Genomic DNA, 17,115 nt, shown 5'->3' with positions numbered 1-17,115 from the left:
GGCTGCTTAAATGTGGTTCCTGATGTATGTGTGTGGATATCACCACAAATGAGCCAACCCTGGGCCAGCAAATGGTCCACAAAATGGCCTAGAAGGCAGCCATTGTGTGTAAGGGTACAGAATATGGAACGGCAAAATGGCTGCATGTTTCCGCAGTATGCAATTGGTTTGAATTTCATAAATGTACTCAAAATGGTTATCAAATGGTTACACACTGAAGGAGAACAACCCATTTAAAAGAGTTTGAAATTCAGACATACCAACAAATCTTCTTTTATTGGAACATAAATGGACTTAATTGGTCCACTTGTGAACCACGTTTTGTTCCAATTTATCTTTTTTTTGTTGTTTGTTTGTAGAAAGGTTATTTGCGAGTTCCATATCTAAAACATTGTACAATACTATATCGGTATAAACAAAAGCTTGCGGATCAGTTTCACTTTATGTAAGTTAAAGTTATCTCTGGTCTGGTTTTCAGTAAGGCCATAATGTGATGTTAAGTGAAGAGATTGCACGTACAGCACAATCCCCCCCCACCCCCCCCACATCCACATGGAACCCTGCTGTTTCAACAACATTGTGAAGTTTCTTCATCTGCACTAGCCCTGCTCCCATCCCACGCAGCTCATTAGCCTCGGCTCCTGTGGTTCATTTGAGAAGGTAGGCAAGAAAAAAATAGGGGCTTTTCACCGGCTATTTAAAAAGGGGTATCAGTGTCCGCAGTTGAAAGATCGGGAGAGGCGTGTTTTTGAGTCTGGAGGATGAAATCTCAGAGATCCAAGAAAAACACAGATGTCGGCTTGGAGAAGTTCCGGGAAGCTGAATCGCATCTAAAAGGCGTCCAATTTGGGCCTAGCAGCAACTGAAAACAGAAAGCACCACACTGAAGAGGCACAAGAAAAGACACTGGAAAAATAATGAAATACTACAAAGGAATGAATGTTTCAGTCCCGCAACTTATTTCAGAAAACGATTTTGCTGGTGCAAGTGCTCAAAATGTGTATCTTTCAGACCAGTAGCCATTGTGTCGCACACGGGGGCATAGAGAGATGGTTCCGTGTCCAATATATATATATATTTTTTCTTCTTTTGTTTCTTTCTCTCATCATGGGAATCTCTGTCCTTGAATCATATCATCTGTCTCAGACACATAGCTGAACAACCATTTGTGTATTGTTAGCACAGTTTTCCACCCCGTTACCAGGACCATAGGCATAGCTTCCAGTACAGGCTGCACTTGCGACGAACAGTCACATTTACAACGTGAAGAAACATTCCGCAATCTATGCGTCCCCTGTAAGCCTACTCTAAATGGGTAGGTTTTTGTAAATGTAGCCATTCAGCTTAGTCTACGTGTTTATTTTATTTAGATAATTTTTATGTTTTCAGATGAGGTGTTACGAAGGCTCGCTGACGAAGCAGAAAGGCGAGCTGCGAGAGGCTGGAGGCTCGCTGGCCGCCTGCAGGGAGGACCTCCAGAGAGCCCGGGAGACCATAGCGGGCCTGCAGCAGGAGCGGGCCGCGCTCAGGGACGAAGCGGAAGCCAAGGTAAGGGCTCGCTGCCTGAGCTCCAGACCACACCGAGCAAACTGAACGGCCCGTCTGTTCGCGGCCCCCTGCTGCGTGCCACGAGGCGCACGACGGAAAAGAAACTTCCGCTCGCGGCGCCGTGCGGTTTGAGCTGGGCCGGAAAGCTCGTGGCTAGCAAGAAGCTGCAGTCGAGGCTCATCTGAAGATTGGATTAGGGATTTATCGGGATGATGGAGTCAAATAAGCCGGTAGAATAAGCCGGTAGGGGACGAGAAAGGAGTCATTCCGTATTGATTGTAAAATTCAGTTTGAAAAAAATATATATACATATATTTTTTTTTATTGGTCCCAAAATGCATTTATTTATTTATTTATTTATAGTATTAGGCCTTAATTAAGCCCCATGCTTATGTTTAGGTCAAGATATAGCTTTACAAAGTTGAATACCCCTTGGCAAGGAAATAGGCAGAGAAATGGCAATGTGTGTTCCCTACAGTACAGTAGCCCAAGCTACAGGGAAGTTCTGCATTCTCATTGGTACCACAACCTGTTTCATTCATTTTTTTTTATTATGTTGTTTGTTATATTGCCGTGTCTCTCCAAGAGAAGATTATTCTATTCATGTTTTCTGTTTAGTCTCACTGAGGTGCGCCTGCTGTTGCTATAGACAGTTGGAGTTATGGGAAGGAAAAAACAGTTGGTCTCCAAACGCTTCCAAGAAGTGCTTCTGTTGTTCCCCATCTCATTTCAAGGCAAATAACTATTTGTCATTTTTCCCTTTCTTCGATGTTACTTGCTGGTTGAGGGAATAGTACCCTCAAACCCAACCCTACAGGTGAGTCTGGACACTGTTGTCCCATTGTTTAGGTCTCCTACTGCTGTAGCACAGTGAGTTAGCGACCTGTGTCTAGAGAGCTTCAACTTCAACTTGCATTGCGTTTAGCAATAGGCTGCCTTTGAAAATGACCCTACTACCCTACTGGTTTTCTTCAGAGGTCTTCAAAAGGTTAGGAAAATATGTAGCTGCCCCCTATATAGAGAATAAGAGAGAACTCAGAAATGTCCAGCAAATAAGATATTTGCTAAATAGGTATCAAATTAAACGATAAAATGATTGATCAGCTGGCCAGCAGTAATATAGTTTATTTTAAACGATCATGCATTTTATTCCAAAAACCTGTCTAGTACATGGTTCTGCATGTGTGTTTTCATTAAGCAGGCTCTGTAGCTGCTATGATCAGTCAAGGAGACCGTTAATGTATAAATGAAGGATAGTAGATTGAGAAAGGTAGAAAAGCCCTGGTCTACTGTACACCAAGGCTCCCTCGCCCAAATCATGTGGGGCTTTGTTCCTGGAGGCCACCAGACCACATAGATCAACTAATCACTGTTTTGATGGAACCATTCGGCTTTCCTCATCACTTCTTAGCACCTGGGTGGTTCAAATAGGCATGACACAGGGGACACATGAAGCTTCTTTCACAATCATAGAGGAAGGAACTGGTAAAAAAAATAAAAAAATACGATGCATCCACTTTCTTAAAGAACATAATGAATAATTAGCAAGTTTCCCCATGTCTATTTGAAACATGTCTATGTGTGACCCGTGTTACACGGTACATTGACCTTGGGAGAAATGAAAAGGTCCTTCCTTTGCAGCGGCTTTCTTGAATGTGGACAGGATTGCGTTCACGTTAGCGGTGGCTCCTTCAGGGACCTACGGCATATTGTGTCTGTAAGAGTAGGTAGGAAGGCTTGGGTATTGAGATGGCACAGAATACTGACTGGCATGTTTTACAGTCCACTTAACGTCCTTTCATGGCAGAAGTATAATATAGTATAGGATATGACAGAATATGACTTATTCACCCCTGAGAGAGCTTTAATTGCCTGCAGCTGCAGCACCAAGCGTCTTCACCACCGCATATTGTTGTATTCTGTTCATCGCGCTGTAGACTTTAAGTCAGTACATGACTCAGACCGTCTGACTGCGTCCGCCATGAAAAGATGTTGATTTCTCAAATTTCCGTTTTCCAAGACCAATCGCTGCAGGAAAATAAAAAAAAATCCAAACTATGAGAACTGGATATGTCCAAAAGAGCTCCAGGACTCTATAATTTATGTGGTCCAGATATTAGTTGTTGTGGTTTGGCCATTCAATAAACATCATTTGTTTACCCTGTAGAGCAGTATTCATGATTTATCATTGAACAAATGTTATTAAGGCATCAGTAGTCTCGTTTTATACACCGTGAAATGGTTACGTGTACTGCTTCAATTAAAATATCCATTAGTAGTATTAATAAGGAATCTCCTGTGCTCCAGTGGACACCAGTAATGCTGCTTTTCCCATTAGGGAAGCAGAGAAATTGGTAAGAATATGATGAACTTGTTTCATAATTTGTCTACTTGACAAAAGTAGATATTTAATTCAGAACCTCTTAGTGATAAATATGCATATTTAAATGACTTTGGACCCGTAGGGTGTTTTAATTACTCGGGGACTGTAAATGTTTAAGATGATGTTTAAGAATATATGTTGGTATTACCCTAATTTTCAAAGTATTTATTAATCAAACCTGAGTAGCTGAGTAGCTCATACATGATGCGCATTCTGTAATTCACACAGTCTCGGCGCGGAAGACCACGTGTCTCACTGTAGGTTGTTTTTACCGTTCTTAAAAGTTTTGGAATGAGATAAATAATCAAGTTTGTCTTTTTTTGTGTTCGTCTCTCTTTTTTAAAATAAAATTCCCCGCGCCTTCACATTGTCAGTCGTATAGATACAGTTCCTTGAGGAAATGTGCTCACTTTTAGGAAAAGCGTCGGGGGGGGAGGTGTGTTACAGTGCCAAGCCTGCTGTTATCAGACAGCGGGACGGTGTCTGAAGTCTCCTGGCAGTCTCAGCCGTACCTGGCCCGGATGGTTCCTGTCCCATCTCCAGTGCACACAAAGCAGCCGCATGGACAGCTTGCGTCAGGACTGATCCTTCTGGGTTGCTGTGGTGCTCTCTGCGAACCCCTCTTCCCTCCTCCCCTGTGAAACCAGTACTGTGTTTTGGGATTATTATAATGCAGAAGCCCAAGCCGCGCACTGATGAAGCCTTGGGAATGACGCCTCTTATTTCTGAGAGAATTGCATTTAGTTTCCTGCTGCTAATCTCTGATTGCCCGGTACCGGGAACTGACACATCGTACAAGAGCTGGGCTTTATTTATACATCACCACGGTTGTCTATAGATATCATCCCCCATTCATCTCATTCGGCATTGTAATCCCCCCAGATGTCGAATATTCCATCTGACTTAAATAAAATGACACAAATCACTGTGGAAGGCGCAGTGTGTCTTGGATTGGGGGGGGGGGGGGGGGGCGGGTGGGTGGTGTGTCTGAGTTTACAAGGCAGTTTGTGCAGAGTCTTGGTGCTGTAGATCAAGTTCTACCGTGCGGCAGAAGACTTAACATCTGGAGCCATGGCGATGAAGCAGCAGTGCCAAAAAAGCACTGAGTGGTAGCACTGAGATCAGAGACGGGGCGCAGCGCTTGACTTTCAAAAGCCTTGCCTCAGTTCTGGTAAGATTCCCACAGACCAAACCTATTCACTTGTTTTGTAAGGTGGGGTCTTCTTGACTACCCTGTCCCCTACCTGCAGATTAGGATGGTACGCAGCTCTATGGGAACTCATTGATATGGTAATCTGATCAGTCCATATGTTTAGGATTACTGGTATATACTGTATAGTTTGATATCACTTTTTACGAATCAGTTTATGTTTTCTGCTGTTTTACGCATTTTGGCTCGAATGAACTTGCTGCACTGCGCGTTGTTAAATCTTTTTCGTTTAAGTTGCTCCAGAAAACTGAAAAGCGGAGCATCCATTATGTCGAGTTTGAGAATAATGTAAAGTGCGGGCGAGGTGTCAATACCTTTGAAGACCGTGACTGAGGAATGAATTATTCCTTTGATGAAAACCGCAAGTAATGTTTGAAATAATACAAATTTGAATACATCTCAGAAGGCTATTGATCCTCCCCTCTGCCATAACAGAACGTCAGATGAAATTTTAGAATATTGAGAGGGGAAAGCACAACAATCTGTTAATCAATATGTTCCACCTAGAGTGTGCCGTAGTGGAAAAGAAAATTATAATGCGCTTGTGTGTTTTCTTATTTTTATTATGTTTTTTTTTTAAGGCATTGTCTCCCAACCTCCCCGGGGAGCCGTGCAAACGCACTGGAAAAGAAAATGCGAAATGTTGATCTGTTTGAAAGAGGCTAAGAAAGCATGGTGCATAAACACAATGGCCATGTTCCCCCGCGTTTCTCAGAAAAGCGGAGTGGGTTTTTCTAAAGTGGTGTGTAGTGCTCTCTGCGTGGTATTATAATTGAAACATTGTAGCGAACCGCAAGACTAGGGTGTTTTTGTTTCTTTCCCTGCTCTCCCCCCCTCCCTCCCCCTCCTTCCCTTTCCTTTTTCCTCCCTCTGTGCGTATGTGTGCATGCGTGATCTCTCTCTCATAATCGCCTCCCTTTAATCTTTTCCCCTCCGCTGTTTCATTTTGCCTGGCTGTGTACTTGCGCATACGGAAGGCTGTTATTGCCTTTGGTTATTAACCAGGAATGGATTTGGAAAAAGTAATTTTGCGGCGGCTTGATGCGGCAGAATAAGCTGTCAAACATTATAGCAGGTGACAGTGTGATGTCCTTCTGAGCAGGCGCTGCACGCGGCGTGCTATAGCTGGAAGGTTAGAGGTAATCAGAGAGGATTACCAACAGCAGCCTTTATTAAATATCTTTGTGCTCCCTCTGCGGATGTGACCAGATAATATAAGCTCGGTGGAGGGGGCGGGGGGCTGGGGGCCGGGGTGGCTGGGGGGTGGGGGTGGGGAGAAAAAATCAGCAAATTATTAATAAGCCAAATGGCCGTCCTGAAAATCCTCGCTGAAGTTCGCCTCCTTATATGTCCCGGGGAAACGCGCTTGGAGCGCCACGACGGCTGAGGGTCGGCGCGCTCTTATCCCGTGCGGTCCTGGGCGTGCGCTGAGGTGTACCCAGCGTTAGCGCAACCCCACGGCACGCGCAACAGTTCATTTCATTAGGAAGCGTAGCATCTGCGTCGAACGAGCATGTAGAAGAATCTGCGACACATAGCGCTTCTTCCTTTAAGCTGTCAAGGTCTGAAAGTCAGTTGCATATTGCATTGCTCTGTTATTCATGGTGTGTGGGGGGGGGGGGGGGGGTGGATAAAGCCAATAATAAAGGAATTGAAATCTGGGTACCTTGCCTGTAGCACTCCTCAGCTTTGTTTTCAAAAATGTTCTTGAACACGCCAATATTTAATGGTCCATGGAAACATAAAAACCGGTGGAAGTGTGGCTATTTGTTTAAATCCTATTTTTTCAATCCAGTATTGGGTGTTATAGCCATGGACTCAAGCTGATATGTCTATGAAAACCTAACACACATCAAATTACTCACATTAGCCATTTGACTATAAGTAAATGTGTTACTTGTGTTAAGTTCACTAGCAAATCCTGTAGAATGCAGTTGTTAAAGTTTAAATATGTATATATGTACTATGTGTATGTATGTATGTACCTGCATGTATATATATGCTGTACATATGCGCTTGTGTGTTTGTGCATTTTTGGTACTTATTCTCTGGCTGATTTCTTTAGAGACAGGGTTTTGTCTCCTCCTTTAGGTCCATGGTTCTGGGCCCATATTGAGGTTACAGTGCGACAGCTATCTGTAAAAGAAAAAAAAAGGAAAAGAGGGAGAAACAATCTAAATGTTAAGCAGGTTCATTCTGCATTACTCTCCTTGGAGAAATTAAACCTCCGCTGCTTTTGTCAAGTTACCATTGTTCGCCGTGACACACACGGAAACAAAAGAAAGATGTGTAATTCCTTCTAATCATAACATCTGTACTGCTCCGCTATTTACATTTTCCTATCGAGGCGAAAGAGAAATGTTAATTTTAGATGAGTCTTTTTTTTATGACTGGTAATTACTGTCATTAAGAATGCTCGGGAGACTGCGGAAGCTTTGACTGAAATGCAGTTTGACACGTTCTATAATTAATGCTGAATTAATGCGTTACTTTATGTGCTGCGGGAGGAGAGGTCCTTAACGGCTTTGAAAGGCAGCCGGCGCCGTCAGAGTCTCGGCGCACGGAGGGGCTCGCGGTTTTCAACGCCCATCGGCGCTCGACAAGCCCCCCTCCCAGCCAAACCCCCCCGCCCCCCCCGCCCCCCGCCCCCCTCTGCTTTTGTTGTGGTGATTATGCCGACGGCGCGCGCGACGGACGCGGGGAACGCAACCTCGGGAACGGCCGAGCCTCGCTCGCTCGCCTCTCCACCGCACAGCGGAGCCGGACGGGTCCGGCCAGCCGAAAATATGAAAAATTCATGCGGCTGAGCCAACTGCCCCATTTTGAAATGAGTTAGCTCATCATACACTCTGATTGGTTTTTTTTTTTTTCTTCCCTCTTTCTTTCCCAGTTCCCCCCCCCCCCAGAAGAGCCTTCCCCAGGTACTGTACAGGCACTGGGAGAAAAGCGCTTATGCTAAATAAGCAGCTAGCCTACTTCGCGCACTGAGAATAACGCGGGGGGGAATGTCGTGCGCGGAAAATTGAGAAGGAAAATTTGGTCGCATTGAAAACAAAGTTGGGGGCACTCCAAGAAAAAAAAAAAAAAATTGGCCGGGGAGTGGAGGTGGCGCGATTGGGCCCCCGAGAGGGGAGTGGAGGTGGCGCGATTGGGCCCCCGAGATGTCGGAGTGGCATTCAGCAACACGCAGTTCCCATAACCAGAACGCAACGCCCACGCCGATTGTTCGGCGGACATTACGAATTGAGCCAGAAGGTGTTGCTCGGAGTGTTACTTCCAAGCATTATTAAGGGGCGGTTTTGAATGCATGAGCCATCCATGGCGCGAGCTCCTGTAATCTGTTTTCTGTGCTTTAAAACAGGCAGAAGGTCTGAAAACCGAACAGGGCCTTTTGAGAGAAAAGCTGCAGGCGGCAACTGCAGAGGTAAGTACTGTAAATTAAAGCCACGTTTTGTCATTTATTGAAACAGCGAGCCTTTTCTCCTCTCAGAGTGGCAGGGCATGGGGGGGGGGAAGCGGTGCACTTTGGGTATAAGATGTACAGTCACGTCACCTCGCACGGTGTGTCTGTGGCTGCGTTCAGACTTCATTTAATATGTCTGTTTGATCCGCGCTCGTGAGCTTACCGTTGGTGATTGTGAGGGAAATAAATTTGCTGTTTGACCCTCAGTGTCCATGCACATTTCATTTACACGTTTTAGGCATTTACATTACATTTAGCATGTAGCTGTTATCCAGAGTGACTTACACAGCTTGCATTATTTTACATGCTTAGCAATTAGTTACAGGTCAATATTTAGCAATTCAAGTCAAGTACCTTGCTCATGGTTACTACAGCAGTACCCCAAATAGGTATCAAACCTACATCCTCATAGTTACAAGCCCAGTGCCCCAGCCATTCTTCTACACTGCCATCCCAAAGATTTAATGATCTGGGTACGAATTGTGGCAGTGTGACATGGTGGTTAAGGGCCTGAACTGGTCTGCACCAGAGGTCAGGGTTCCAGTTCTGGGTGGGGCCCCGCCATTTGCCAAAACACTCATCTGGAGTGCTTTAGAAAGTATCCCTCTGTACATATGAAAAACATGTCAAATATATTATTTTGTTTTGCTTTGTGTGTTTGTTTCTGTGTTGTCTATGCTAATGCTAATAAGCATCGTACACACTACTTGCTTGAGTCAGGATTATGGAAATCTAATGTACTTAGTTCGCCTTTTATAAATGTCTTCTTAGAAACTTAGAAACATATGTCTCCATTAAATGTGAATTTTTTTGAAAAAACTTTTATTTATTTATTTTTGTATTGAATAATCAGGTCCTGAACCTTCTGCATGAAATAAATAAATAAGTAAAACTATGCAAAGTGGGTTTTCAGTTGGACACTGAGTTTGACAATGAATACATTATCTGTAATTTATTCTATATCCCTTCTTGCAACAAGCATTTATAACTTGCTCTTGTTGCATGGGCTTTTAGAAAGTTATAAACATTTGTTATTTATTAAGCATAATTAATATTGCGGCACGGTTACATCTGTGCAGTTGCTGAAAAAACTGTGTGTAAAGATTAGTCGAAGACTAAATGCATACACACACTGCCCGGCACCCTGATAAATCACTAAAACTGCCGTGTCTTTAAGTTTCCATTTTTCAGTCACACTTCTTTAGTGCAGATCTCTTCCCACCGTTCAGATAAGCAGACGCAGCACGCCGTGCCGTAAGTGGGATTACCGAATCTGCATTAATATCAGTCAGTTTGTGCCCACGCTCACGTCACCGTGGACTGTAATTACAAGCTCATTAAACTGTATATATTTGCATATTATTCCACGATATTCGCTTTCTGAAGTTTAGCGAGGCTAAAACGGCGTTTCTGCTGCGCTCTTGTAAGATTACGACGCCTTGGCGGTCACTGTGCTTCGACTGGAAGCATGTACAGTACATCAGAGGACCCCTAAGTGGGTGAAAAAAGGGCAATTAGATAAATTGAAAATGGCAATGAGTTTGAAGGAAAAGCCATCGCCTCGGTGTACGTGCGGAGGCCGTAACTCTGACCGGGAGCGTCTAGACGCTCGTCCGCGCGATCGCCAGACCGAGCGGAGATAACTCACTGTTTGGAAGGACCCGCAGAAGTATTAGCGACGGCCTATTGGAAGTAATGAATGGCCTCTGTGGCGGCGAGACCCCGCGCTCGGCACTAATGTGCAGAACAGATGGTTCTCTGAAGAGCGGGCTCGCGGGCCGAGGACGCACGCGCGATTGGATTTTAATTAGACGGCGGACGTGAGATTCGGACGCGGGTATTATTTCTGCCGCCTTAATGTAACCCGGGGCGACTGCGCTCGCTGCTCGGGCCTAATTCGGCCGCGGGTTCCTGCCCTGGCCTCTCAACGTCTCCGGCGCCACAGCGCCGTTCCGATGTTTTATCTATATACTTATTTCGTCGTGTTTATTTCTTTATTTATTTTTAGCGGTAACCCGTCCGCACAGCTTCTAGGGTAATTGCGCGAGCGCGTCGCTCACCAGTGGCCTGGGAGCCGGCGCACCCGTGGCGCTAATGGCTCTGTGTCTCCTCGCGCGTGGCCGCTAATGAAGTCCCCTCCGCCGTCGCTCAGGCCAGGAGACGTTTAGGCCTCCGCCTCTGTGCGCCCGTGTCTGAGGCAGAGCCCTGAGTTCGATTAAATCCAGCCCTGGACTTGCTAGGGCCGGTTTTCGGCGGGTATGCTAAAGGAATCCGTCCTTTTTCGCGGCCCGGCCTGTGAGAGCCGACCGAAGCCTGTCCTGTCTTCACGTCCCAGGGAATCTGTAATTGAACGCACCTGATTAGAATTATCCCCTGCGTGGCGATGGGCGCCTTGCGCTTGCTTTGCATAATAAACTAGCGAATGTAAGGCACAGGGAAGCTTGAGGCATTCCTTCTAGCATATTGAATCAATTAATACCATGTTTGAGGAAACCCTGATTATTTGAAGGAGAGGAGAAAAATGACTTGATTCTTTACCAGTTGTAAAGGCTGCTATTAGTGCTGGAGATAGAGCGTATTAAGAGGGGTTCATCTCACCCTTTGATCTCCCCCCCCCCCCCCAGCTGGAGACGCAGCGGCTGGCCGCGGAGCAGGCCCTCGAGGACAACGCCCGCCTCCGGCAGGAAAGCGAGTTAGCGTTCGCCAGCGTCAACCACTGGATCAAAGAGCAGAAGTAGGCGAGACCCCGGCTCCACACAAGCGCACGCACGTACACAAATGCACACACTTCCCAGCATGCTCCAGGATACAGGGCCTCCCTCTACCTGTGGCCGCTGTTTGGCGTGTCAGTATGCCTCGCAGCTCATCTCTTTGCTCAGCCCTCCAGCCGCAGTCCTACCCTTGGGTCTTCCTAACCAACAGTGGCAATTCCTCCTCTGAAATGGATAAGCCAATCATAGGAAATTGTTTGCACTGCCGGGCGTATTGACAAGGAATCGCGGCGAATGAGGTTAATAAAGCGGCCCTTTTTACAGCGGGCTGCAAATGCGGAGCGTCGTCTGTTTTATTAAGATGTCTGATGTAATGCGCGAGAAGGCATTTTGCTCGCGATGGCCGACGTGGTTCTGTGGAAATCTCCGGGACCACCCACGTCTTGTGGTCTAATTGAATGGATGGAATAATAAAAGAATAAGATTAATTTTGGGTAATTAAAAAAAAATGAATAAACCATAAAGAGTCGGAGCCATTATGGGATGTAGTTTTTTTTTTTTACAGTGCATGACTAATTCAGCAAGGGATCTTTATTGAAGTTGTACTTTTCTACCCCCTGAATTCTGTATGAGAGTTCTTCTAGTCCGATTCAGGCCCACTCATTGTGCTTTTGTTCCACTGATTTTAACTGCTAGTTTCTGTTATACCATTTAAGATCAATCAGGGCAAAATCGATTCCGATACGCAGCCGACGCAGTCTTTGTTCGCCGTTGTTTCTCCAACTCTCTTTTTGTAGTGATTCTTTCCTCAAGATTATTATCCTGAAGATACTAGCTTGATCCGAGGAGCTCCCGCTCTCGTTGAATCGTTTGGACGGTTGTTCAAAACGAAATTGCGGAGCCAGCCTGTGTTTATAAACCCCCGTGGTGCACAGCTCCCGTGAGCCGTGGGCAGAACAGGCGTAGGTCCCACACTACGCGAAGCCTCTGCTCCTAAGTTGTTTTTCTTCTTCCTCATAATGATTTCAAGCAAATGAACATGAGTCTAGCTAAGAAAAGTTTGAGCCCGCTTCTCGAGCGCCTGAGGCGTCTCTCTCTCTCTCTCTCTCCCGGACTTTGAAACGATCTGCGGACATTTCGAGCCGCGTCCGGGCCGCCGCAAGCCGAACATATTAAACGCGCGGAATGTGTTTTTGCACCTGTCTGTCATTTAAATACAAAGCCGATAGCTTACGTTTCACTTAAGCGAGTGTTTATGTTAGCGGCTTTGGGAGCGCTTTAAGATTGAACGTTACAAATCTTTGTCTGCGCTTCGTACGATTTGAACGTCAGCGGCTGCACCTCAAGTGAAAACATTTCATCGGTCAGTTTAACGTGTGTTTTTGCTCTTATACTGTGGCACACATTGACTTTGAGCTTCTCTTTCCTCCAGAAATGTGAATCATATGTTATTAATTAAGGTTTTTTTTAAAAATATAAACTGACCCTTCAATTTCACTACACAATCACTCAACAAAATACAGTGAATTTTAATAAATGTGCCCTTTTATGTCTTTGCTCATTTTTGATTATGTATTCTGTGTGTGTGTGTGTGTGTGTGTTGTTTTGCGTTGCATTAGGATTGCCAATGAATGTCTGGCTGGGAAAATCAAAGAGCAGAATAAGCTTCTGACCCTTGTCAGTGCAGAGAAAGAGTAAGTACATTCATGCATACATGCATACATACTTACATTTTTCATGCCATCTGTCTTGCATGATGAACTGGTTTCTTGCTGTGTGAATGGCTGATTCACTTTAGGCCATGATCAATCAGCCAATTCCAATAACTTTTTTTCAGATTACTTCTGGGATTAATTTAATAAATTGTATGTATTCATTTGTATAAAATCCACTTGCCCTATATTCTTTTATCCACATTTTGGTGTATTTGATATTTTTTTATTCAGAGGTGGCCCGCCCATCTTTATCAAGAACATTAACCAAGAGATAGAACTGTTTGTATCATCAGCTAAATAATGCAGTGGTACAGCTATTTTGTGGCTGTAGTCTTGGTTGCCAAAACCTTGGTCAAATTCAGTGCAGATCGTCTTCTCAGTCTGGCATTTCAAAAGGCAAAGCGTATTAACCATGTCCTCTGGCAGTCTTCTGCCTCAACGCCTTCTTTAAGAATATGACACAGGGCCTGGACCCTTGCGTTGGTGTGCAGAGAAGTTTCTTCTCACAACTTTTCCTTCAGTGCTGTACAGATAAAATGAACAGTTCCTGTGGTGTGTGCTTCTTTAGTGAGGACCTATTTCTATACCACCGTTGGGTCACAGTTAACACTAGAACGGCCAAAATGTCGCCTTGTGAAGCTTTCACACTACAGTTTCTGTTTGCATAAAAGATGCATTTTTCACTCCGTTCCCTCTCTTCAATGTATGTATTATTCCTGTAGAAATTCACACCTACATTTCCTATGATAGTGAATTAAGGGAATGTTGTCTACCTTGTAGCTAAATAGAGGTGTTATATTATTATAACATGCTTTAACATTAAAATTAAAATTTAATTTCATGTACAGTGCCAGGTTGTTTGGCGCTGTTTGTTTTTAATCTCACAAATTAACCCGGCTTGCTTTTGATGTGTGAAGTCCAGTATGATAACAAATGTGGCGATAGCTGGCGTGTCTAGTGTGAATTGCTGGCTACCACACTGAATAATATTCGCAGCAATTGTTTTACTGTACAAGCTTGTTATATGTTTTGTATTCCTGCTGGTGGAATCCTGTTTCCCCACACTTTTATAGTTTGTACTGATGTTAATAAATGACAGCAGCCTAGCTATGCGTCAGGTTGTTGGCACAAAAATGAATGTTAGCTTTTTTGGAAAAGGAATACAGTCTACAGTTGTGTAAGCAGTTGACTGGGTATCTGGTTTGCTGGTTATCTGTGATATCGTGGAGGGATGCATTTATTTATCACCAAGCAATGAGCAATATACTGTATTCATTTGGTTGTGAGTAATTCTTGGCTAGCAGGTTATCTAGCTAGCTGCATTAAAAATGAAAGCCATAACATGGTGAATGTGTGTTGCCGGGGGGACCACATCTTGTGTGCAAAGAGTTCAGAGAGAAATCTCTTGGAGTCTTACTTGTCACATACTGTAAGGAATTGGCAGGTAGGTCTCAGGGGTGTTAGACAACCGTCATCGCTTGCCGATATTTAAATCTTGAGTATTACTTTTTTTTGTTGATTTGTGATAGCATCACAAAATTGAGCAGCATTTTCTTACCTTCACAGATATATATGAATTTATGAGTGAGTATAGGCTACTTTTCCTTTTCTGTGGAGGTGTATACCTGTAGATGATGTGATGATCCGTTCATCCTTCCTGTACTGTACATCAACAGGAAGCTCCAAAGTTTTCTAGTTTTGAACGCGACACAATATCCAGATAATGGAGGGATTTAGTCCGTGCTTTAGTAGGAGTCGGTTAGTTTCACTGAAACTTTACCCAGCTGTGCTCTCTAATTTGACTGCTTGACAGCAGGGAACAACTGAGAGGAAATGTATTATTGAGGCAAATTAAGTGAATGTTAATCAAGCAACATGCGTTTAAAAATGCAGCCACTGGTACACATCCCTCAGGGATCATGCAGTGCATGCATTTATACAGTATTTAGCTGAAGTGCTGTGGAATTTTTTGTCACCACACATACAGTATCTCTGCACTGCACTTTGTGATTAGAGTAGATGACTTTCTGTGGCTTTTCTATTGAGAAGACCCTGTATTTCCTTAATGGTAGCTTTATATAGTGCCTCAAGTTTCCCAGTTTCTCAGTTTATGAGCACAGAATTTGATGTGCTCTCACATCCGAGAATATGTTTTGTCTTTCAAGTACAGGTTATACAATTGTAGGTATTATGGATGTTCGAAAATTCCCGTGAGTATGCGTTGGTCTTAAAGGCTCTTATGTTTTTGCCTTATTTTTTATTGTTATATCGTCACATTTAAATTAATTCATAGTTTGAGGAGTCTTCACAGCACAAACATGCTAAGCTTGGAACCAAATGCCATTCATACGGAGCTCAAAAGTAGGTGGAGTGACTTTATTTTGTTGTGTGCATGTCTGCTTCCAAGGAACACAGTGAATTTTAATCAGTTTTGGGTTAGGCACGATAGCATATCTGTCTGGCTTGTTTATTATGTGAATAATATAGCCTCAAATGATGCATTCACCAACAGACTTAAAATCTTTCTGTGTTTGTTTAAAACCCTTTCATATTATCTGAAGGCATCAGATAAAATGAACACCTTTTGCTGTATAATTTTGTTTCTCACCAATTAGTTTGTCATAGTGTGATGAAAAGCAAAACTCTCTCCTCCCCCCTCTCTGTCTCTCTCTCTCTCTTTCTCTCGGAGCGCCTCCCTCACTTCAAGTGGAATTCCGATTCCTGTCAGGTTCCGGGGAAGTTTATTTAGTCACGTGACACACGCTTTTCTATAATGGCCGGTGTGTACCTGTTGTTCCGTCAGCTTCCCTCTCCCCTTCGTGGGTGTCATCGCCACTGCTTTGCATGAGGCAGAAATCCCACGCGGAGTCGTGTAAAACATAATCACTTTATCTGAGGCTGATTCGAGACAAGGACTCGTCCACACTCCCTTCAGTTCCCAACGAGGAGAACCGTCTCTGGCAGAGGCCCAAAAGATAATTACACCCCTGGGACAAGAGCGTGTGCACAGCCTGACAATCACATTTGCTCTCTTACTTCTCTTAAAGAATGCCATTCCACTCTACGTCCCAAATTACAAGTGCTGGAAGGGAAAATTCAATTCCCTTGAAAAAAAATATATTTTTATGCACCGCATGAAAATTAATTGCTCTCGTCTTTAACTGCCGATGGAGCAAACTGTGATGTGTTTTACATGTTTGTCATAAACATTGTCACTCACATTTCCTTTAGTCAATTTGTTATTTATTATTATTATTATTATTATTAACTTATAGAATGACACTGATGCATGCAAATAGAAAATATTGTTTTCTTGTTTACTTTTTGAACGGAGAATCGGAGAGTCTGCCCTCTTTTCACATTTTCACTTTGTTAAGACAGGTAGACAGCAGAGAGGGTAACAGATAGAGAAGAGATGACAGGTCAGAAAAAGCAATGGCAGGGATCGAACCCCAGGCTGTGTGGGGAGACTCTGACTGCAGCGCACATTTAGCAGCAAAAATAAATAAATAATAAACACAATGTCTTGGCTTATAATTACTGGAATGTGGACAGAGTGTTATTTTGGTTGACAGTGTCCAACCTGTACCATGGATTCTGGCTGAGAGGTGCGTGTCCAGCATGTTCAGGTCAATCCCTTGTGAGACAAACTGCACTAGTATAACTTGTTTGGATTTCCATACAAATGTATGTCATGGCTTTACTGAAGTTGAAATTGTTCTTCCCTTAGTGAGGAAAAGTGTGTTCTCAGTGTATTCATTTCAAAGCCTTCAGTGACACAGCGTTTCATAACCACTCCATAATCTCCGCCTCTCAAGAAAATATAGAGCAGTCAACCTGTCTTTCAGTAAAATAGAATTTCAGCGTGGCATAAAACATTCAGGAGCTTTAACCACGTATGAAACGCCTCAAATGTTAACATGGGACTTTAGACAGATCCTTAATGTTTGACTTGTTTATGAAAAATGACTGGCGCTTTTCCGATCGAAATGAAAGGGGCGCTATGCTAATACCTGCGCCTAACAAAGTAGGTCATATTTATCCAGCGGAGGAGAGAGAACTTCCAATCAAACGGTAACAAAGAA

At 43.9% G+C, this 17,115-nt stretch overlaps 1 protein-coding gene across 3 annotated transcripts in view; it reads left to right on the top strand.

Moving 5' to 3' along the window:
* Positions 1 to 17,115, top strand: part of LOC135253628 (early endosome antigen 1-like) — a 125,915-nt gene that overhangs the window by 93,766 nt on the left and 15,034 nt on the right. For all 3 annotated transcript variants that reach the window (XM_064333172.1, XM_064333170.1, XM_064333171.1), the window contains 4 exons: positions 1,390 to 1,548; positions 8,503 to 8,565; positions 11,229 to 11,338; positions 12,935 to 13,009. In XM_064333172.1, the coding sequence (XP_064189242.1) occupies positions 1,390 to 1,548; positions 8,503 to 8,565; positions 11,229 to 11,338; positions 12,935 to 13,009 (407 nt within the window). The remainder of the gene's footprint in view (positions 1 to 1,389; positions 1,549 to 8,502; positions 8,566 to 11,228; positions 11,339 to 12,934; positions 13,010 to 17,115) is intronic.

The sequence above is a fragment of the Anguilla rostrata genome, chromosome 4, assembly GCF_018555375.3.
Source record: "Anguilla rostrata isolate EN2019 chromosome 4, ASM1855537v3, whole genome shotgun sequence".
In the NCBI taxonomy this organism is placed as follows: Eukaryota; Metazoa; Chordata; class Actinopteri; order Anguilliformes; family Anguillidae; genus Anguilla; species Anguilla rostrata.
Note: the sequence above shows the minus strand (reverse complement) of the source record. Positions and strands in the feature narration are given on the sequence as shown.